General features: G+C 39.8%; 1 protein-coding gene across 5 annotated transcripts in view; it reads left to right on the forward strand.

The window, feature by feature from the left end:
* bend5 (BEN domain containing 5) overlaps positions 1-25,106 on the forward strand; it is a 338,217-nt gene that overhangs the window by 18,462 nt on the left and 294,649 nt on the right. For all 5 annotated transcript variants that reach the window (XR_009272649.1, XR_009272650.1, XM_058785807.1 and 2 more), the window contains exon 3: positions 5,744-5,868. Coding sequence is in view for 3 of the 5 variants with exons in the window: in XM_058785807.1 (XP_058641790.1) it covers positions 5,744-5,868 (125 nt within the window). In the remaining 2 variants the exon portion in view is untranslated. The remainder of the gene's footprint in view (positions 1-5,743; positions 5,869-25,106) is intronic.

Genomic DNA, 25,106 nt, shown 5'->3' on the forward strand with positions numbered 1-25,106 from the left:
ATTTTGCATAATTTTATTTATAAAAGGTAAATAAATAAAAAATTGTTCCCATGAAAATGCAATTATTTAGCTTTTTTTTTTCCTCTGCATATTTGTGAAACACTCACTCGTTTTGTGTGTATGCTGGCTTATGTTGATACAGTATATATATTAGTGCTGTCAATCGATTAAAATTTTTTATCGCGTTAATCACAGTCATGGACTGTGCCTTTTATAGCCTGTTTGCTCTCAGAGTCATGGACTGTGATTAATCACAAATTTTAAATACTAGGATTTACCTGTAAATGTGTTGAAAAAGAAATGCATGACAAACTAGTTTAAGGAAACAGAACCTTTCACACTTCCGCCAGGTATGAGACATAATCCTTATTATTCTTTTATCATTATTCTTTTGTTTTTATTCAGCCATTATCAGCCTTTATGCTGGCAATAAAACGTTTACCAAGCCACATCGCTTCAATCCCAGTATACATTTACTCAACTATTATCAGAAGTATTTCTAAATAAATACAACAAAATATTTTCTTGCAACCTTACATGAAGTATTATGACAAAATGCATTATGAAGAAGAATTGGACCTGTTCTGCCAGTGCATTACAGCTAATATTAGCATCATGCTTCTTAAGACAATTTATCAAGTCAAGTCAAGTTGAGCTTTATTGTCATTCCGCTACATGTGGGGACATACAGTGGAACGAAATGTCGTGCCTCACAGGACCACGGTGCTACATAAATACAGGCATACAGCAATGAAGTAAAACAATATAAACCTATACACAACTATCCTACTGATAGATTTTGACTATAAATACACTATATATAAAAATTTTTTTTACCTATACATAAACTAAAAAATACAAACTATACAAACTATATGAGTGCTTCAGATAAATACTGTACATGTGCGAAGAGAAACATTGTGAGTCAGCATCTGGCTGGGGAACAGTGCAGGATGATTTGTAGTGCATGAGCATGTAAACATACGTATATTACTGAGTCTTTTTGTGGGATTTGTATACACACAGCAGTGTGTGTGAAAGGTGACTAGTGCGCATAGAGGTGGAGAGTGTGCTACTACAGGTGGTTTGTACAGGCCCACTCACCTGTGTGTAGCACACTTCGATTGCGCAAAAAAAGTTCCATAAGTTTCAGATGGTCCATGTTTCAGGAGGTAGGGGGTTTGTATGGGGTTTCAGAGAGGGGCGGGGTGATTTGAGTTCAGGGCTCTCACAGCCTGGGGGAAAAAGCTGTTGAGCAGTCTGGCAGAGCGGGCTCTGATGCTCCGGTACCGTCTTCCTGATGGTAGGAGCTGGAAGAGACTGTGGGAGGGATGTGTGGAGTCCTTCACGATACTATTGGCTTTGCTGGAGCATCATGTGAGGAAAATGTCCAGGATGGAGGGGAGAGGGGCACCGATGATCCTTGCAGCTGTGTTCACTGTCCGCTGGAGGGTCTTTCGGTCAGCTGCAGTACAGTTTCCGTACCAGACAGTGATGCAGCTGGTCAGCACACTCTCAATGGTGCCCCTGTAGAAAGTGGTGAGGATGGGTGGAGGGAGACTTGCTCTTTTCAGCCGGCGGAGAAAGTGTAGGCGCTGTTGTGCCTTCTTGGAGAGTGACATGGTGTTGGTGGTCCAGGTGAGATCCTCTGTGATGTGCACCCCCAGGAATTTAGTGCTGCTGACTCTCTCCACAGGCGAGCTGTCGATGGTCAGTGGGGGGTGATCACCGGAGATGATATTAATAGTACACTTTTACTCAGAACTCACTTTAAACCACCATCGAGTATTTGTAATAACTTCCTTTTGCGATCACGTGGAATTTGATAGTTTACTGTTGTTAAAATATTCTATTTATAGCCTTTTATATCGCTGCACAAATTAGCATTTCAGATGTACACATTCACTCAGGAAAATCACATACAAATATCCTATCGTAATCGTGTGTTTATTATCTTATATAATCAATAGTGGCTGTTGTCATGTTTATTTCTGCTGTGCAAAAGCCTTAACATGTATGCTCTGGCTGAAACTCACGTTGTTTGTGATGTTACAACCGCCTCTCAGTTCTTAAGTTGCCAGAGATACATTCCAAGTATAATACACATTAGTAAAAGGATCTATTTTAGATCATTATAAAAGTACATTATAAAAGTATCCCAAAAAAACGCAACCCACGTCTCTGTAATTTTTCCCGTGGCTGTATTTTCAACGTAGCCCACTTGTGCCACTACCCTGGCAACACTGGTTCGCTGTACCCTCATCACACAATGATAGATAACCTTCCGCGCTGTGATGACAGGAAGAAGTTAGGGTCAAACCTTATCAAACGATTAATTTGTGTTAAAAAAAATATTAACACGTTAAAATTTTGAGATTAATCGCATGCGTTAACGCGTTAATGTTGACACCCCTAATATATATTTATTTATTTATTTATGATGAGTGATGACTGATCAGCTGATAGGTGGACAGTCATAATCTCTTCTTACAAATACAAGCACATACATTTTTTTTCCAAGTTTTGGCATTTCTTCCTTTTTTTCTTCTACTAATTGTAGTTTGTATTACAATCACATGAAAACTATGAGAAATCTCATCTCATCCAATTAAACTCTCGCAATTAAGACCAAATCGCTGGATCACTGTTACTGCATGTCGATGGCCAATATTTGATGCTAAAAGTGACGTAAATGGTTAATGTTCTGGAATGGATGAATGATGAATTAGCGTGCACATCTGTCTGGAACAGGTGCAGCCACCAATCTCCCATTCTCTCCTTCTCTCTCTTTCTCCTCCAGTGACTGGCTTAGCTACTGATCCTTTCTCTCTTTCTCTGTATGGTTGGCTGATGTATAAAAAATACATGTTAGAGCTGTAAAACAGATGTTATTTTTGGTTAAAAGTGTGTTTGACTTGACTCTTCTCAGTTGCTGAGAGCTGCGGTGTGGAGCCCTATCACTTCTGCTGGGAGTTCATGTCTGTCATTCACGTTAAGATATAAAGGGGAATGTGAAATGGCAATACATCTTGTTCTTAGCTGCCCTGGAGGTTTTGAACTATAAAACTGATTAAATTCATCTAGATGCCTCATTTTAAAGTGGATGTGCAGCACAGTTCTACGGTATTCTGGTACTCAAATAATGGCATAATACCAAAAACTGACATTGCTACAATATCATTAGCAAATTTAAGAACATTATTAATTATGAGATTAATCTCAAATTATTCTTATTCATTATTGAATTTATTGGTAGTCCTAGTTTAATTTCATTAGTCACTCAAGACTGTTTTAGTATCGATGCCGAGAGACCAGGGATATCATACTAAAGCCAACATTTTTGTACCAGCCGAACCCTTATGCACACACGTTTTCAGAAAATGTTGCAAAATGCATCTATTGATCCACACATAAAAGCTACATGTCATGTTTGCGTTACATATGGACCTTTCCATTTCATTCAGATATGTTTATAAAGGTCACTCATTGACCTTTACATTAGTTGTCTGATAATCTATAAAAACGCTTTTCCATCAGGAGTGTGCTACTGCTGTCATACTTGGATTTCTGCTGCAGGAGATTTGTGTTTAAAAGAAAGTGACTTTAATCAGCTAAAGTGCCAATATCCATTTCATCTGGAGAGCACTATCAATCTGTACCCAATACACTGGAAGAAAGACGCAGTGACCATTAGAACCATTGGGCAGCTGTTCAGAAAATTAACAGAAATCTATAAATTAGTTTATGAAGTTATATATTGAAGGGGAAAAAAGTGACATGTTTTCATGCTTTATTTATAATCATCTGAACTGGCTGTATCGGGAAGTTGAAACTTGAAAAGGATGAACTTCACACTTTCACAGTTTCATCCTGAGAGAATCCGTACCCGCTGGTTTTGTGGACAGGCAGAGTGAGTTTGCGATGAGTTTGGGAATGTTAGGGATGTGTTGTCTCTGTTATGGCAGAAGGATAACGTTCCGCTGGGCTCCGGTTTGACAGAATGGTGGTCACTCCATCTGTCAGTAATTAGTTCTGAGCTAGCTTCCACCAGGCGATGACTTCCACACTTCTTTCCCTGAACCCAGACTGCATGAGCAGGGCAACCAGATGCATCCCCCCTCCTTCCCTCCTTCCTTCATTTCGTCCAGCCTTATGAGTTGACTCTTTATTCTCATTTCCATAGAATGGGGCTGCTGGACTAGTACCTGTTAGAGGTCTGCGCGGGACTGTTTTTTTTAGTCCCGCTCACTCTTTGTTCACCCGCTGTCCACTTAGAATAATTTTCTTCCCAACCCGACCGTTCCCGCTAAATTTAGATCTCGTTTCCAGAATCTCGCATTTAAATTTCCTCTACTAAAAGAAAGAGAGATAGGCTAACAAATAAATGTGTAGTCTACACAAAATTGTATTTATTTTATTCGTCTTGTCAAGAGTCTTGAATTTATTGACAGCAAAATGTTAAACGAATTACTTAATCTTTGTGTCTTGTGTCTTAACATTTTGCTGCCAACACAGTAGGAAAAAAGTGTATTTTTATTCGTCTTGTCAGGATACAATTCATTTAACATTTACAACACAATAGGAAAAAGTGTCGCATAGAAAAAAAAAATGTAGGTTGTACAAAAATAGCCTATTAGTTATTTTATTTGTCTTGTCAAAATACTAAAGTTTAACATTTTGCTGTTAACACAGTAGGAAAAGTGTCGCAGAGAAAAATAAATAAATAAATTTATTAAACGACACCTGTCATTTAAAATTATAGGCTAAGCAAAATATAAACAAAACTGAATTGAACTTTATTCAAGGACAGCGCATCCTCACTTTGCTCCATCCTTATTCTGCTCTGTCACTCATCGACAACCTGCCTGTTCTGTCATCACCGGTACAACCTGCTCTGAGGACCGTTATGCTCATGCTGCGTGCACAGACCCCGCAAATGAAACGCGTGACGCAGAGAGCACTGGTTCATGTGTGCAGCGCGTGCATAACAGTCCTGAGTGCAGTCTGTACCGGTGGTCAATGAGAATAAAGTGCAGATATGCTGTTCTGAAAGGGTGCTGGGAACAGGATATTGTTAAACCGCCCGCTTCCATTCAAATTACACCAGTTACTGACCGCTACCGTGTTTTATTCGGGAATTTAATCCCTCGCAAGAAATCTGGTCGGATCCCGCGGTTCCCAAGATTCCATGTGTTCCCATTAGTCTGCTTATTTAAGACTGAACTTTAATTACCTGCCATTTGACATTTGTGAGGGGACTGCAGGATAATATGTTACCAACAAAGCAGTTTTCTGGTTTGTTATTATTTATTTGTTTGAGGCAGCCATGTTGAGGCTTGTTATTCTGCGATCTGCTACCAAAGCTGTCTAGTCGTCACCTGAGCGACTGCCAAGCATCTCGGCTGACTTCCTCCATCCCACCCAGTAAGAGTGTGTGTGTGTGTGTCAAAATCTGTGGGGAAAGAAAAGGTTAGACTGCAACAGAATATTTTATTTCCCTTAACATAAATGAAATACTGTAAACACACACAAATATCAGTAGGAGTTATAGTTTATTTTATTAGTCTACAGGGAAATCTCTCCCAGTCACTGCTCTCTGTGTGGACATATTTGTGTCTGCCAGGTTAAACTAAACAATAACACATTTTGAAATATATGTGTTTCTGTATGAATATATTAAAGCATATCATAGAGCTGCTGAATAGATTCAAGGCCTGAAATTAGTTTCTTTGTCTCTCCATAGGTAACCTGGGCCGTGTTGACTACATCAGTGAATTTGAGTTTGATCTGTTCATCAGGCCTGACACGTGCAACCCGCGCTTCAGAGTGTGGTTTAACTTCACAGTGGAAAACGTTCGAGAGACTCAGGTGAGCCCAGACCTGCACAGAGACTCCTTACAAAAAATAACTCATCTAAAATGTTCCTAGAAATTTTCAGCCTTGGATAAAGATGTATCCATGTTTCAGAATGAAAACTTGCCAAGCACCACATGCAATCAGAAACTTGCTTTTAAATGAACTAGTGACTTTTTTTTTTTACACTTTATTACACACTTATATTCAGTGAGGGCCTTTGACATACACTACTATTTAAAATTGTATTTTTGAAAGACATCTCTTATGCTCATCAAGACTATATTTATTTAAAATATACAGTAGATACAGTAAAACTGTGAAATAATATTGAAGTTTAAAATAACTTTTCTATGTCTTTTTCTTTTCATTCTTTCTATTTTGTTGGTGCAATCTTGCATCGTGAAACACATTGTAATGCAAGTGACTTTTGATGAAACTGTCTAGAAGTTTTAAATGCCATTAAAGATTGAAAGGTATTTGGGGAAGTGAGGTCTGCCTGTCATTATCACATTGATGTTATGCCAAAAGTTTTACAAGTGTCACCCACAAGCTCCCAAAGGCAGACAATTAGCAGCAAAATAAATTCATCCCTTATGCTGACGTGAATCCTCAGCAGATTGGATGACTGATGCTTTAAATGACATCTCAGGCTCCTGGAAGAATCGAATATCGCAAATGAATCTTAAATCATGCAGGCTTACATGAATTTAAATAACTTTTTCTGCGGAAGCGTGACGCTCAAGTGCCAGTTCATGCCTGTAATCAATTTACAGAGACCTCGTGGTACACGCGTCAGGCGCACAGATTGGTTTATACACAATGTAATTTATGGATGATTGAGTCAAGTTATCTCTCAAATGAATTAATTTCTCCTTTTTTCTCACATGGTTTGAAATATCACGTGACATATCAACAAGTGGCAGCGTTCCCCCGAAGAAACACAATGTGCGCAAGTCAAATTGACAAACTTCACCTTGTTGTTGAGCTTCAAGTCTGTCTCTTTTTTTTTTTTTTCTCTCCTGTCCTCTTAGCTTGTCACTGCGCAGACAGACAGTATCCACTCGTGAGCTCAGGACATTGTCATTGGTGGAGAGAAGTGGTCACATGCCACAGTGATATGTGGGAACAGAGGGCGTGTCCACCGGACAGGCCAGCTGGCTGGGCCGGGCTGCAGTTGTTTAGTTTTGTTAACGCCGGTCGAAGCCTCATCATGGCTGTCATTTTTGTTTAATAGCTAGAAGACGGTTTACACTAAGAAAGGAGGGGCAGGAGGAGGACATGCACGCTATCTCACTGATCTTAGATACCTACACGCAAGGATTGCACACACTGAGGATGATATGAGGAGGGACGGAGAGAGAGACGGGCTGTTATTAATAGGAAGTGCTTTACAAAGAAATATAAAGAGAGACAAAATATAACATGCGAGAGAGAGACTAGATGAAAATGCGGGATGCTGTTGCCATCTCCTGTAGCCTGGCTCTATCAGCCCATCTCCCTGCAGTGCTGTAGTCAGCGCTAATCAAATTTTATGGGCAAGAGATGAATGGAAGCCCTAGTCCAGGAGTCTGATCGATTTTAGGGCCAGATACCACTCTGCATCCTGCGCCAACAGGATATTTGCTGCTATGGCAAAAAAGAGAAAGATCAGGAGGGGAAGAAAACACACACACACACACACACACACACCATACACGCTACAGGTGGCAAAAGAGAAACATTTACACTATTAGTTTCAGTGGTGCTTTGTTGATGCCGACTCCACCCTCCCCACTCTCTCCCACTGTCACCACATTGCCCTCTGTCTCCGTAATCTTTTCTCCATCAATCCAATTTCCGTTTAAAATGAGGACTAGTGTGAATTTAATCTACTTCAGTGGGAGGAGGTGGGGGTGGTCGGTTGGTTTAGCAGAATGGAGTTTGTTTGGTAAGGGTCGTCTGTGAGAGAGAGACAACTGCAACACATATTGGCATGTGTTTTTTAAATTTATTTATTTGTTATTTTATTATAATTTTTTTAATTTAGAGGAGAAGGAGAATAAGAACACAAATAAGCAGAATAACAGAATAGTTAAATAAAAGTGTACTGATCTGGCCAGCCCTGCGCTAGAGAGATATCAGGCCAGGCACAGAGAAGCTGACGAGTGTTTTATTCCTGCACACCCACCAACTCTCTCTTTGCTAAAGAACAGGGGAATAGGAAGCAGTGAAAGTGAGTGATACTGGAGCTGAGATGACCATTTTGAAGTAAATGTAAGCTGGTGAAACAGATTTGGTCGTCTCAATCAGCTTAGCGGCTTTGTGGAAATTGGCTGCGGCATTTTTTTTATGATGGATGGATGTCTTTTTCCTTTTCTTCTCCACCCAAAAAATCTGTTACCTTAGAACCTGGACTCCCTCCTTGTTGTTGAGCTGAGGTTAATTATTTTGTGATGGGATGGAGTTTGCGGCTTCTGTTTTATCAACGACTGTAATTGTGTGTGTGTGTGTGTGTGTGGTGTCGTCATGAAACTGCTTTAATGTGCATCCAAAATGTGTATTATACTAGCTCCTGTGTTGGAGAAAAAATACTTTATCAGATTTAATTGTGTTGAATTTAAGAGGATGGTCATATTTGCAGGAAAACACCTAGATTTGGTCACATATCTAAAGATGTGATTTATGATGCTATATTCAATTCATAGGCATTTTTAATCAGTGTTATTTCTCCCTCTGTTTTTATACTTGATATTTTTGGAAATTTACAGTTACTGTGATTTTGCTCTGGGCATTTGTAATGTTCATATCCATGATTTATAATGTATAGTTGTGAATGATAAAGCTGGTTTTATTAATTGCTTGGATGGTTTTATGCTTGTTTATATTCAGTGTAGAACTACAAATCCTATAAACACTGTTGATAGCTTGAAGGATGTTGAGTTTATGTTTGATTTTGTGTATTGCTTTAAAATTTCTAATTTTCTTTGTGGCCTTTTTGGCACTTTTATTGAAAGGTACAGTAGAGAGGATAGGAAAATATTAGGAAATAAAAAGCAAGCTGGAAATGATGTAGGACTTAAGCACCAAGGCTTAACATGTTGGAACATTTGCCTCTCCTCTCCTCTCCAAATCCTGTTTTTGTTCCTTTCTGTTAAAAGTGAATATTTCCACATAATCATAAAAAAGGTACATTGTGAAGCAAGATGTGAACCAATATCATCAGCATGAGTGCCAAGACTCAACATGTGGGACCATATTTTCATTTTCATTGCCTTTTAAAAGCAAAGATTCCTGATCACACCTGATCACACTAGACAAAAGGACCTTCTGAGTCATTCGTATGATGTTCCTAATTAATGTCATTAAGTATGTGTTCCCCCCTCCATGTTCTGTACGAGAGTCAAAGACTGCTATTAGCTCATCAGAGTGACGGCAGCGCAGTGTAAACATTTTGACGTCTTGTATCTGCACAAAGAAAGGAAAAGACAGAACAGAGAAAGGAGAGATGGAGATGGGAGTAGAGATCCTGGCCCATCCATGAGTGCTGTAATGGATGAGATGCATATTGATTTTTCTGCTGGAGTGGAGGGAGACTGGGTGGAGCAGGTGTGTGCTTGTATTAACAGTAGCATTAGCGTGTGTTTGTGCATCAGCATCAATGTGTGTCTATGTGAGTGTGTGAATGTGATGGTCTCTGTGTATGTGTGTGTGTGTGCGAGTGAGAGAGATTTGCGGGAATGGGCGTGTGCTGAGTGATCTTGGCTGTGTTTTCTGGGAAGGCTGCTGGAGGTTGTGCTGTGTAATATCAGCTCTTTGGCACAGCCCGGCCTCTGCATCTGACTGTAAACCTGCATAATGGACTCTTATCACACACATACACACACACACACACACTCATGCAATATTTTGTTCGTACAGGGACATTTAACCCTTCTGGTGTCCTTCAGACTGGACTGAGGGACATGATGGGAGGGGTAATGAATGTCTGCAGCACTGTCTCTAGAGGACTGGTGCTAGATCTGTGTGGCCAAGGACGGTACCATTCGTGCATCCTTGTGTAAGTGTGTATGCGGACATGTGTATCTGATGTTGAAGTGTAGGATTAGAGGGCAATCGATGCAGTCTCCTGACATATGCAAATATGAGAGCTTGAAACAGGTCGCATCTAGGAGTAGGTGGAATGACCAAAATGGAAAAAATGTCATTATTTTGTATCACAAATGTTTGATGCAACTAAAAGATAATATTATTTTTTTGTTGCTGTAGCATTCAGCCATTTTCAATGAACATTATTTGAATGGATTTACCAACTGGAAATAGCATTACAAGACAGGTACAAAGAAAGGAAAATAGTAAATAATAGATTGTAAAATGATTCTAATAGATTTCATAGAGGTTATGTTTGTGTCTTCCAAATCACAAAACCCACTCACTCACTATGAAAGGCATTACATTGCAGAAGTTAAATGTGTCGCATGCTGTCTTTAACAACTCTACAATAAAGACAGCAAAACAACAAACCAAAAAGAACATTATTTCAACTCACATTTGTTCTGCTCACTTTTCTCTAGAGTCTTTCTGTGTATTGGCTGGTATTTTCTTCCAGTCTGTGTGTGGAAATGCTTTTAAGTCATTTCCCTGTCATCTCTCTGCCCACCGTTTTTGAGGTTTCTCCAGGGGGGGGGGTGTTGTGTGGAAGGGGAGAACAGATGTCTCGGATGTGGCAGGGGTCCTGTTCAGCCCTTGGTGAGGTTGTTTGAGGATTACACCTGTAATTTAGGTAAAGTAGCCCAAGCAGCAAGACATAGACCTCCTGTATTCTCATACAGGTTCTGCTGGAGCCTTCACAAACGTTATATTAAAATGTCATCTGTGATATTAGAAATAAACAGCCTTCCTTGATCCATCAGCTCTGATTTTACTTGCAGATGTTGTTTGTTTTTATTTTTATGTTATTAATTAGGGTTGTCAATTTAACATGTCGATTTAGTGGGATTAATTGTTAAATGCAACTTGTTAAAAATTAGCACAATTAATCATGCCCCCTGACCCATATGTAAATGCCATCATTTTAATAATTTTTCTACCATTGCAGCAATTCAAGCTTGAAGTACTACCAGTGCATCCCCAGCTGCTGTACATGCTGGATAGAGCGCAACAGAATGGAACAGAACATAAAAATGTTGTGATGATTTTTTTTTTAAACTAATATTACTGTAACTACAGCTTTCAAAATATTTATCTGGTGTACAAAAAAATCCAGTTCTTATAATGACAGCTTTTGTCTGCCACCAAATGTTAGTGTCTTAGAACTATCTTCATTTGTGTCTTTTTTTCAGCAAATATTCATGCATGCCATTTAATTGCAATTCATTTGTTTCAGTTACAATTTGTAATCTATTGACAGCCCTATTATTAATATGATATTTTGATTCATAACAGCTGAAAGTAGAACAGCGGTTATATTCTTTGCTCATTCAGAAAAACATTCTGATTAAGCCCCAGCTTTGTTTTGCGATCATTCCAAGCCATTGCTAATGTGGTCACACAAGCAGAGTGTTTCCTCCCAATATGGCGTGTCTATTTACAGTCTTGCTATACAAGCAGCTAATGTGGCTAATGTACTGTGATTTGGCCAGGCTGCTGGGGGATCTGCACAGGAAGCTCATTTCACAGATATATAAGCACGCTGCACAGAGCGGCTCCAGCAGCACCTCGGCACCGTGGCGATCATCCGGATGGCGGGTGCATCTGCGCTCCATACGGAGCCCAATACACTCCCTCTGCGGGAAAGACGGAGACCGTGCCATGCGCGGACCCCCTGCCAACATGAAAGCTTCAGATTACATCTGCAGAGTCCCTCGTCCTCCTCCCTCGAAACACCAACCAGCTAGGCAGGTGGCCCATTTATATACATTAAAAGAGCCAAACATCTCACGCCTCGACTTCAGGGCTTTTTGATAAAGGCCACTGCTGGGAAGGGGAGGGAGCCCGCGGGGCCCTTTTGAGTGGCTAAAAGGCTGAATTTGGCGGCCGGGTGCTGCTGCGCCTGGCGCGGCTAGCGGGACGCGTTGTAAGGGAATGGCAGGGGCCATGCCGAGCACCGCGCATCTGCACGAACGCGCGCAGCGGCGGGCCGAGGATCATCCTTTTACAGGCCATAATGAATACAGATTGCGCAGCCGGATCGAGATGCTCGGCAATCTGCTGTGCCGAAAATGAAACAACTGCTGCTCTAATCAAATAGTCTTTTCATGCCAGCGTACTCCTTAAGTCGAGGCTAAATTCAATTCCAGAATTCTGGGGTTATAAATGTTGTAATTAGACCATTGTTTTTAAACAGGAGGGTTCTGTACAGGCTGACTCTCTATCTCCCTCTTGCTTTGTAGTTCCTGATCTCTATCTGAGTTGTAACCCATTGTGGCCCCAATGTGCTGAATGCGAAAGCTGAGGCAATAGACTCTTTGGGGCCCTTCAGAACCCTTCTGCCCAAGTCAGATTCATTATGCTGACTAGCATTCAGGGAGTCTGCAGTTTATTAAACAAAGAGGAGCTGGTGAGCAGCGGCGCACTGATGCTTTGTTGCAGCTTTTGTTTCTGTTTGTGCACTTAATTCAATCAGCTCTGTGCCCCCCTCTAACCACGCTGTTTGTTCTTCGCCGTTAATTACTGCCTAAATTGTTCTCTTGATGTTATATCTGTGTTTATTTACAATGGGGGGCTACAGAAATGCCTTATATAGAAAGGTGTGCAGCTGTTATTTTCTGGCTTTAGCCCTCTACTCTCTACCTACCAATAAGAAACCCTGCAGACAAAGCAAATGATCGCTACATTGGAGCCTCCTAAAGTTGTTTGTGTTTAGACTTTAACTAAAGGGCATTGCTTTGCTTTCCTGAAATGTTTAGATACTCATTTTTATTCATACTTGATGGTTTACGTTATAGTTTTTTTTTTTTTTTTTTTTTTCATGGAATATATGTGACCCTGGACCACAAAACCAGTCATAAGGGTCAGTTTTTCGAAACTGATATTTATACATCATCTGAAAGCTGAATAAATAAGTTTGTTAGGATTGGACAATATTTGGCGGAGATACAACTATTTGAAAATCTGGAATCTGAGGGTGCAAAAAAATCTAAATATTGAGAAAATCGCCTTTAAAGTTGTCCAAATGAAGTTCTTAGCAATGCATTTTACGAATCACAAATTATGTTTTGATATTTACAGTAGGAAATTTACAAAATATAATATACGTATATAAAATATCTTCATTGAACATGATCTTTACTTAATGTCCTAATGATTTTTGGCATAAAAGAAAAATCAATAATTTTGACCCATACAATGTATTTTTGGCTATTGCTACAAATCTACCCCAATGACTTAAGACTGGTTTTGTGGTCCAGGGTCACACACATATATACACTGAAAAAATTATAAACGCAATACTTTTGTTTTTGCCCCATTTTTCATGAGCTGAACTCAAAGATCTAAGACTTTTTCTGTGTACACAAAAGGCCTATTTCTCTCAAATATTGTTCACAAATCTGTCTAAATCTGTGTTAGTGAGCACTTCTCCTTTGCTGAGATACTCCATCCACCTCACAGGTGGGCATACCAAGATGCTGATTAGACAGCATGATTATTGCACAGGTGTGCCTTAGGCTGGCCAAAATAAAAGGTCACTCTAAAATGTGCAGTTTTACTGTATTCGGGGGGTCCGAAAACCAGTGAGTATCTGGTGTGACCACCATTTGCCAGTGCAACACATCTCAGTGTTGCACAGTGCAACACATCTCCTTTGCATAGAGCTGATCAGGTTGTTGATTGTGACCTGTGGAATGTTGGTCCACTCCTCTTCAATGGCTGTGTGAAGTTGCTGGATATTGGCAGGAACTGGAACACGCTGTCGTATACGCCGATCCAGAGCATCCCAAACATGCTCAATGGGTGACATGTCCGGTGAGTATGCTGGCCATGCAAGAACTGGGATGTTTTCAGCTTCCAGGAATTGTGTACAGATCCTTGCAACATGGGGCTGTGCGTTATCATGCTGCAATATGAGGTGATGGTCGTGGATGAATGGCACAACAATGAGCCTCAGGATCTCGTCACGGTATCTCTGTGCATTCAAAATGCCATCAATAAAATGCACCTGTGTTCGTTGTCCATAACATACGCCTGCCCATACCATAACCCCACCGCCACCATGGGCCACTCGATCCATAACGTTGACATCAGCAAACGGCCGTACACGCTGTCTGCCATCTGCCCTGTACAGTGAAAACCGGGATTCATCCGTGAAGAGAACACCTCTCCAAAGTGCCAGACGCCGTCGAATGTGAGCATTTGCCCACTCAAGTCGGTTACGACGACGAACTGCAGTCAGGTCGAGACCCCGATGAGGATGACGAGCATGCAGATGAGCTTCCCTGAGATGGTTTCTGACAGTTTGTGCAGAAATTCTTTGGTTATGCAAACCGATTGTTGCAGCAGCTACAGGTGGCTGGTCTCAGACGATCTTGGAGGTGAAGATGCTGGATGTGGAGGTCCTGGGCTGGTGTGGTTACACGTGGTCTGCAGTTGTGAGGCCGGTTGGATGTACTGCCAAATTCTCTGAAACGCCTTTGGAGACGGCTTATGGTAGAGAAATGAACATTCAATTCACGGGCAACAGCTCTGGTGGACATTCCTGCAGTCAGCATGCCAATTGCACGCTCCCTCAAAACTTGCGACATCTGTGGCGTTGTGCTGTGTGATAAAACTGCACATTTTAGAGTGGCCTTTTATTGTCGCCAGCCTAAGGCACACCTGTGCAATAATCATGCTGTCTAATCAGCATCTTGATATGCCACACCTGTGAGGTGGATGGATTATCTCGGCAAAGGAGAAGTGCTCACTAACACAATTTAGACAGATTTGTGAACAATATTTGAGCGTAATAGGCCTTTTGTGTACACAGAAAAGTCTTAGATCTTTGAGTTCAGCTCATGAAAAATGGGGGCAAAAACAAAAGTGTTGTGTTTATAATTTTGTTCAGTGTATATATATATATATATATATATATATATATATATATACAGCCAAGGCCAAAAATATCGGTACCCTTGCAGTTCTGTCAGAAAATGCAGCCCTTCTCTCAGAAAATTGTTTTGGTACTCACGTTTATTTTTTTTTGTTTGCATTGGAACAACACAAAAAAAAACAAAGAAGAAAAGTAAAATCCAATTATACAATTCCACATAGAACCCAAAAAATGCACTGGACAAAATTATTGGCACCCTTAACTTAATATTTGGTAGCACCCCCTTTGGAAAAAATAATTGAAATCAATCGCTTCCTGTAACCATTAATGAGTTTCTTACACCTCTCTACTGGAATTTTGGACCACTCTTTTGCAAGCTGCTCCAGGTCATTCAGATTTGAAGGATGCCATCTCCCAACTGCCGTTTTGAGATCTCTCCACAGGTGTTCTATGGGATTCAGATCTGGACTCATTGCTGGCCATTTCAGAACTCTCCAGCGCTTTGTTTGTAACCATTTCTGAGTGCTTTTTGAAGTGTGTTTTGGGTCATTGTCCTGCTGGAAGACCCATGATCTCTGGTGGAGACGCAGATTTCTGACACTGGACACTACGTTGCGCCCCAATATTCTTTGGTAATCATCAGATTTTATGATACCGTTTACACAGTCATGGCATCCAGTGCCAGAAGCAGCAAAGCAACCCCAAAACACCTTTGAACCTCCACCATGTTTGACTGTAGGGACTGTGTTCTTTTCTTTGAAGGCCTCATTTCTTTGTCTATAAACAGTGCCATGATGTCCTTTACCAAAAAGCTCTACTTTTGTCTCATCTGTCCACAGTACGTTCTCCCAGAAGGATTGTGGTTTTGTCACATAAGTTTTGGCAAACTCCAGTCTTGCTTTTTTTTAAGCCTTTGTGTCAGCAGTGGTGTCCTCTTGGGTCTCCTACCATAGCGTCCCTTTTCATTCAGATGGCGACGGATAGTGCCAGCTGACACTGTTGTACCCTGTGTCTGCAGATCAGCTTGAATTTGTTTGGAAGTTAATCAGGGTTCTTTATACACCGTTCGAACAATCCTTCGTTGTAATTTTTCATTAATTTTGCCCTTCCGTCCACGTCCAGGGAGGTTAGCTACAGTGCCACTCAACTATTTACGCTTCTTTCTTTTCTCCATGCTCAGTGTGACACACAACACAAAGGTTGAGTCAACATTTCTCCATTTTAACTGGTTGCAACTTGCAAGTGTGATTACTATATTGCCCACACCTGTTACTTGCAACAGGTGTGTCTAAAAATACAAATTACAGGAGCATCACATGCTTGAAAAGCAATTATTTCTTACAATTTTGACAAGGTGCCAATAATTTTGTCCAGTCCATTTTTGAGTTCTGTGTGAAATTTTATCAAGTTTGACTTTTCTTCTCTGTTTTTTGTGTGTTGTTGCAGTGCAAACAAAAACAATAAGCACGTGAATACCAAAACATTTGCAATTGGAGCAATTTTCTGAGAAGTGTTCCATTTTCTGACAGAACTGCAAGGGGGCCGATGTTTTTGGCCATTACTGTGTGTGTGTGTGTGTGTGTGTGTATTATAATAATATAATATTATTTTTAGTTATTTTATATATGAGGTTGTATAATTTACATACATGGGCCTGTTTTATTTTTTAGCTTTACTCCGTGTTATGTTATAAAACTAACATTTACAAATGAAAAAGCATGGTATGAAATTTCAGTGTTTGATTTTTATATTACATTGTTGTTTACTTGGTTTTGGTTTTGTCTTGGTACAGAAGCAAAACCAGTCGACAGCTCCTGATGTATCAGTTAATCACTAATTTTTACACCCACAGTGCACCTTTAGTGACCTTTATCTCATAAACTGTAATGCATACCCCTTTTCTCTGTCTGTTCTCAGTTACCCTGGTTGTATTTGCAGTAGATGAATGTTATCGCTCACTAGATGAGCTCATAGAAATTGTGTGTCAGAATTAGTGGCGTGTGCAGACACCAGCGTCCAAACGAGCGGGATCTTCACGAGTGCTGCTGTCGCTCACGGGCACTGCCATCCATTAGACGTCTCTCTAAACAGCTCCACATTTATTGGTGGTTATGAAAAGGCACAAATTACAAAATGCAAACATGCTCTGCCTTTGTATGACACTCTTAATGCATTGAATGTGGATATTATGAAAGGCAGACCGAGGCCTAGAACGAGACATGTGCCGGAGAGCTGTCTGCATTTGCATTTTCATCCCATTCAGTGGCTTCCACTTATTGCTCTAAAATTGTTTTTGAATCTCCAATTCTGTGGTTATGAGGCTGTATTGAATGCCATTTGCTCTGTATTATTTGATGTGGAGGCAGCGCAGAGAGGTGCTGTCAATCTGTGTTCATGGCTAATGTGGTTAAGTAAAGCCAATATGGTTGTTTTCAATGCGTGGTGTCGTGAACAGGGGGCCGGCTGGTGACTTGGCCAAGAGAGATAGAGAGAAATGAGGGAGATGCCGTGTTCTCCACTTATCTTATGTTATGCCTGGCAAGGTATTAATTCATTGATGCTGTGTGTAATTTGCCAGATAAATAGGTTACATGTTATTTTGGTTCGAAGCTGAATTTAGCAGCTTGGTTTCATTGGGTGTGTTTCTGGGATGGATTAATAGGCAAATTTGCCCCTTGGACAAGTTAGCCCACATGTATATTGCTTACACAATCAGGGCTGCTGTCTAAATAAATAATTACAAAGTTACTCGGAAACATTTAGAAGCCAAACAACATTTTTCCCCAAATTGCAGAAAATTCTTGACAGTATATCTAGATTTGTCATCCATTCTCACATTTTAATACAATGTGGTTGAAAATTCACACAGAGATGCATGAAACCCTAATTTTACACATCACCAATGTTAGAATATGAGGCAGCATGTGGACTTTGTTGTACATATTGGAAGTATTACTATTTGCATATAGTGAAAGTCTTTCCCATGAAGTTACTTTCAAGAAGCTGAAATGTAGTTTAAGGAGAGTTTGATTGTATAATAATAGTAATAATAAAAAAAATGCTTTATTAGTCTAAAATGTAGAAAACAAGAAAGAGCAATGATTTGTAGTGTATGGTATATTAAAATGTAAAAAAATATATAATACAGTCAACACAATAAAACAAAACAATCATTAATGTTTACTATTTTTGTAACATATTTGCATAATTTCTATTTAATGTATTTTATTCAAATATTTGTATATATGTAAAAAAAAAATGTTCTGCTCCTGATTGTTGGTCCATGTCCATAGAACTCTGAGTACTACAGATTAATAAATCAAGAATTTGGCCTGACAGTGTGTTCTGTCTGCCATGACTGCAGTTAGAGCGAATGAGGCAGGGTAAAAGTGAAACAAAGCAGCTCTTACCCACAGTGTACTGCCCACAGGGCTCTGCGCTGCCCATGTGCCCCAGGGGAGATACGACTCTCACTGCCGCCAGCAGCTTTTTAAGGCCTCCTGCGTCATGCCCCACCTCAAACTTCATGAATCTTTCATAACGCTGCTTTATCTGCGAAACCGAATGACCGTTGCGAATGACCGAGTGCATGCATGCAGGCACACTGATTCAAACGCACTCTATCCAAACAACAAAGAGGAACACATAACGCACATAAAGATCTGTGTCACAGTATGTGTGGGGACTAACATCATACATGGACCAACAACAATCAAGACTTGGCTCTGTTTACTGAGTACTGATCCCTTAAAGCACAAGATTAGGGAAAGTTGTCAGTTAAGCAGACATTTGTCAGCAACTATGGAATTTAGTCTGAGATTTACCTTGCTATTTTTACCTGACAGAAAGAGCGAGCCAGTTGAATGCAAAAAGCATATTTTTTATTATTTTGAAACAAGCAGGTTTAGTACTGCAGGAAAGAAAACGATAGTTGATCTTAAGATGATAGATATGCCACTTTTCTTTAAGATTCTGACCTAAAGCTCAGTTAAAGAAGAGGTGAGAAGGAAATGTAGTTTTTGTTCACAGCAGTTCCCTCGCTGACGGTTTCTCAGATAGAGATTATGTCTAGTCCCGGGCTAAATTACACTGTCAGTGGTGATTTCCTATTGAATAGTTTTTTGTAAGTCTGATACTAGATTTAGGCTTTTTTTTCGAGGAAACCAACCCTTTAATCTGTGAAGGAACCTGCAGGAACCCGAATTTCAATCTCCATGTCCTCACAGTTATTGAGTAGTAAAATAAAACTTTGCTTTGAGATGGATGTTGTATTCACTCTCATATTCTCAGAGGTGCATATACTCGCAGGTATACCAAAGAATGGTTGCATAGAGTAAACATCTGGTGTTTGTCTTCTGAATGTAGAAGGTCCAGTCTCTCCGAAGAGGAAATAAACCCGAATATCCTCTTAAATTTGTCAAGCGAATCATGGTAATATCGCTGAATCATTCACAGCTTGTACGAAATGGAGTCATTTTAATGTATGTTCCGGCAGTTTTTATGATAATAAAGAGACTGGATAATAATCTCACCCAGGAAGCGTTTTAATGTCACGTTTATGTCAAAAGCAGGTTGAATTCACATGTCATTAATAGCTGAAACATATGCAGCGCCTTTGGTTGTGCAGATTGTATTATAGTGATTCAAATGCACACACATTTGCCCGGCCCATGCATTCCATAATTGCTTATGCCGCTGTTCAGTGGCTGTCATTTTCATTCAGTGTAAATTGCAGTATGCTGAGCCCACAAAGAGAGTCACAGCCAGGCCTGTTTTTCAGCGCTGGGATGCAAAACAAATGATGTTTTCATCAGGAGACTAGCGGGGAATTTGATCAGCGGCGCTAGCTGCAGCTCCAGGCGGCTCAGCGGCCAGATGTAACGTGGTTAGGATGTACCTGAAGGACCCTGATTAACAGCCTATAACACTTCCCGGCCCCAAATTAAAACCCAGATATCAGTAAACATGTACTCGAATATTCTAAAATGCCAGAACAATCCGGGGTGGTCCATGACCGAGTGAGTCATAGAAAGTCGTAGTGTTCTCTGAACGTTTATGTTTCATGTTGTGATATGAGATAGCAGGTATCTGGTAGGCTATATCTTTCATCCTCCATATCAACCCTAATCTCGGGCTGTGCTTTTTGCAGCTGACTTTCAACTAAATCTAATTTCATGTGATTTCAGGAACAATGGATTTTGGTAATCTGCAGAATCTCTTACAAAAAAGGTTTGCATTTAAATATCAATGAGTTATTAATTTATCCCTCACAGTCAGACTGAGTAATTGAGAGAACATCCCTTGATTTAATAAAAGATTAACATTACAAAAATTAAACCAGCAAATGACATCCATTATGTTGCAGGTTTTTACAGACTACTGAGTAGTTTGTGGAAGGCATCACTCCAGTTAACAGATGAATTTTAATGTACGCCTTAACAAGAAAACACCCATGTATGATATGGAACAGGACGTAAATATAAGTAATTGAAATCCTGTGGCATAACTCTGCCTGATTCGTTATCCCATGTAAACGTGTGACGGGCTTTCCGTGTTGTCAAACCATTGGTCCCTAGAGATCACCAGCGTTTGAAACCATTGAACACTGAATAAACATTTTAAGTTTGGGAGAGACAAATGAGGAGTACGGGAAAGAGAGAGTGGGGGAAAAAATGGATGCTCACATGAAAGACGCAGGGAAAGTTTTCTAATGTAATGAGGCATCAGGATGTGGCTTTTGCGGAATTAATCAGCTAGCAAAGAAGGTGCCATTAAAACACACAGAGAGGAGACTGAATGCTTCTCTTGTGACAAATGTGTAATTAAGAATGATTTCATACTCTCTGTATTCACACATTCATCGAGAGGAAGACAAAGAATATTCATCTGCTCTGCAGTTTGATGAGAGGCAGTTTTTAATTACACCCCCATTACAATGACAACATTTTGTTATTTCTGGGTGGTTTTAGAACCACGCTCCTTCTTTTCATAATGTTTTAAAAAGAGTTAAACATTTTAGCAGTAATGATCTTTTCTGTCATCCCAGGACAATAGTTCAGATGTTTCCTTGTGTCCAAAATTGGCTCCACCACATAAAAAAATACCAGTGTGTTCATATGTTCTAGAAACAATGTATATACATGCATATTCGTTACAAAACTACATCTAAAAGTTATAGGTTTTTAATTATTGGTAATAGCTGGAAATGATAGCTAGCTTGTAAATCAGTGTTGCCAGATTGGAAATGTCCAAGTACCGTACCAGAAGCTCAAAATGTTCAGAATACAACTTTTTATCTAGATGTTACACCTATTTGTCCTTTTCAGCACTTATTTTCTATACTTTATTGTTAAACTATCGACCTCAGCTTTGAAACAACTGACCTAAGTGCGGCAGGAACGTGAGAGAGAGTCAATCTCCACGATGATTGGTCGAGAAGACGTAACACCACGTTCAAGTCTCCTCACAATTATGAAGGTAGACTTAGGATCCACACAGCTAGATCAATGAGTATAGAAGCCCTATGATTACAACGACTATCGTTTGGTGTCACAAAATTCTGAAATTATCGTACATTGTACAGAGGTCAAAATTATGGTGCAAATACGATAATTATTGTACGTCTGGCCACACTGTTGTAAATAAATGTGTGTATGAATATTTAATATGTTAATTTCATAAACACACTTTTGTGGGAAGGCAATAGAATATGATGCAAATCTACTGATTTAGTTTGTAATTTGTAAACTTATTCTTATTGATGTTCCTTACAATTTTGACAACCTCATCTATATTAGATAAGTGCACCCTAGAGTAAGTTTAAATCTGAAAAATAATGTAACAGCATCATTGAGTATGTCAGCGAAAACAATGTTAAAGTTTTATGTTGGTGCTTGGAAGAGGGGGTTAGCATTATCGCTGTTTTCCTGATCGGAGTCCATTATATATAAAGTAGGTGAATCACAAATGAAAAATAGCAAAGAAATGAGCACTGTTTGGCCTCCATTTCGGGTCCGGTTATTGAGCAACAGGGTACACGATAACCCATATTAAGCTGTACTCATTCTTAGCAGTGCGAGTTGCCTATTTTTGCTTGTTTGTTTATTTATTTATTTATATGTTCATTTTCAAGAGACTTTTATTACATTGAATGCATACAGACGAATGTAGGGAATCACTTCAGATGCAGGCTGATATTGTCTTCACATAATAAAAAGAAAATACAGTTTATGTAACCGAATTTGAAATGAAATTGAAAGACAGTCAGGTACCAATACCATTTGCACAGATAGGAAAAAGGCTAGTTTTTTTTGTCTCAAGAGGACGTAATGCAGAGCTAAGCTTTAGGACATAATGGAAGTGGTCAAACCATCATAACTTATTGCCATTAATTCAAACTGTGCCACAGACAGCACACCTAAGTGAATTTCATGGCTTAGTAACTGCAGGTCACCTTGTTATAAGGAAATGGCTCACACGCACACAGAGATTGTGAGAATGTGATGGAGCATGCATGTGGAGGCGTATGTTTATTTGTGTGTGTGTGCTTGAACATATAGCTGTCATAGGTGATATAACTTGTATTAACCTGTGCCTGTGTGTTTAAGACTCAGGGTATATGTGAGAGTAGCTTCTTTCTTTATGCTTTAAATGGCTTTTTTAATGTTAAGGACCTTATACTGGACCAAAGCTCTAAATCATGTTCATAAAAGCATCTTAAAAGCATGGATGTATGATCGCTCACTAACCTATCATGCTTTTTCATGATAATTTGCAGGAGACTAAATTTAATCGGCACACACTAAATTTTGTTGGTTTTTAAAGTGACAAATCTGTTAATGGATATCAGTTAAATGGATTATGAAAAATTTGAAATAACTTGCTTTATAATAACTTCTTTAAGAACTTTGATGTTTACATGCCCCATCCGACTTCAGATATCTTGGTTTTCACTGGTAAATGTGATTTTGTTCCATCATTGAACTGCACATAATTTAAAATTATAATATTTCTACAGTTGTAGACCACATAATAGCTATATTAAACTAAACTTGTCTATATCAGACTTAGGCATGGGCCGGTATGAGATTCTGACGGTATGATAACCTTAGATAAAAAAAAAAAATATCACGGTTTCATGGTATCACGGTATTGCGATTATAGCTCTAAAATGTGTTATTTTTAAATGTCTGGGTAAAAAACAACAACGTTTTTTCCACTGAACACAATACATTTTATTTTTAAGAAACATATAGAACATTTTGGAATGGTAAACATGTCAGGCTAAATAATTAATATAAATAATTGAATTCTTGTTAATTAAATTATGTGCAGTCACTTAAGTGAGCCTAAACCTGCAGCTCAACAATAATCAGAACATAAATTATTTTCTGCAAAAAAAAAAAAAAAAAAAATCCTTCTAAATGAAAAAAAATTGAAAATGCAGTCACTTAACCTAAACCTATAGCTCAATAATCAAAAACATAAATCAAAACAATTTCTGTAAAAAAAAAAAAAAATGCAGTCATTAAACCTGCAGCTCAACAAGGTTTTTGGAGATATGCTCACTTTCTACACATTCATCTTTCAGTCCAAGTTATGAGCGGTGAGGTACAAAGATGTGTGCACATACACATAAGGAAATAGTATTTATTTCAACACGGAAACAACCGGCGAATGGGTCTCTGTCTTGATTGAGGGTGAAAGAGGGAGAAATGAAGACGACACAGATATATCGTTTGTGTACGACCTGGAAGTATTTATTTAGCGATCGGCGCCAAAAACGGAATCTGGACGGAACATCATTGTGTACGGAACATGATTGGTCTACGTTACCCGAGAAATTCCCATACAGCAGACTTCGCCTTTTTCGACGGGGGAAAAAGTTCCAGGGATTCACCTCATGCGGCCATCATCCTACACACAGGTTACTCTCACTGACCGCTATCCGGAGGAGGAGGAGGGGTCGTGTGACTCGTTACGCTCTTAACTGCTCACAACTGAGGGAGTCCGGCACTTTCCGTCTTTGACGACACGTAAAAAAACTGCGCATACCGCAGGAACGGTATAACAGAAAATTTTAGTGGTTTTGAAACCGTGAATTTTCCAAACCGCGGTATACCTTGAAACCGGTTATCGTCCCATGCCTAATCAGACTATATATTGACTAAAATATCATGCATGAGGATGTGAGAAACACCAGGAGATGCTGGAGGCGGAGTCTGATACCACTTTGTGCCCATTGGCCTGTCAGGATGAGGATGTTTACTCTTTCTGATTACTTTTGTGATGGGATACTTTCTTCCAATCATTGTTTTGAAATCCAAACACAGCCTGTAATCTCTCTGCAGAAGGATCCTCTCTCTATATCACTCCCCATTCTCTCTCTCTTTTACTCTCTCTGTCCTCATGAATACCATTGCTCAGGCAGCGAGCTGTTGCAGGCACTTTGTTGCTGACCATGGTGCTGAAAGGCCTGCTGCCTTCTATTGCCTGATTGTTCATTTCATGGTTCATATAGCTCACCCGCCATTTGTCAGCCGGCCGTTAGTGCACCTGCTTTTTCTCTTTAACCCCTTCCTTTACAAACCATAACAAATCAAACACACATTTGTTTCAGCTCATGGCTGACAGCTCACTGCCAACGCTACTGTTTCAATTAGAGCGGGGTGTGTGAGTGTGCGTTTCACGAGCGAGACTCAACGCCGGCTCCGCTGCTGCAGTGGGAATAGGTTTTAGTTTGTGTTTGATCCCCTATAATGGGACGGCTTGTTTGGTGAAGGGGGAATTCTGCTCAAACACAACTGGAAAACTCTTACATATGTGGTAGCGTGTTTATGAACTGGTCACGGCAGTAACTGTACAGATTGCTGCTGTTATGTAAGAACGGAAAGAATCTGAGGGCTCATGTTTTGAGTTTGAGAACTTTAGATGGAGGTGGAATTATCTCATTAGGCTTCTCCAGCACATACACACACACACTAACATTCCCTTTCTTTCTCATGCCAGTGTCCTTCATATGGAGTGTTGCCTTTCTCAGCTGCAAATTGTCCTTCATGCTGCGCTGAATTTCTGAGCCGTGTGCCAAACGCTAAGTAAATGTGTTTTTCAATCTACCCCCTCCTCCTCTTCCTCTCCTTTCCTCCCGTCCTGCCAATTCCTCCTTTTAGGATCCTATACCTATCTGGTTCTATGTAATATTGTCTCTCTCTCTCCTGTCATCATCTCCTTCACACTCAGTTGTTTT

The sequence above is a fragment of the Onychostoma macrolepis genome, chromosome 08, assembly GCF_012432095.1.
Source record: "Onychostoma macrolepis isolate SWU-2019 chromosome 08, ASM1243209v1, whole genome shotgun sequence".
NCBI lineage: Eukaryota > Metazoa > Chordata > Actinopteri > Cypriniformes > Cyprinidae > Onychostoma > Onychostoma macrolepis.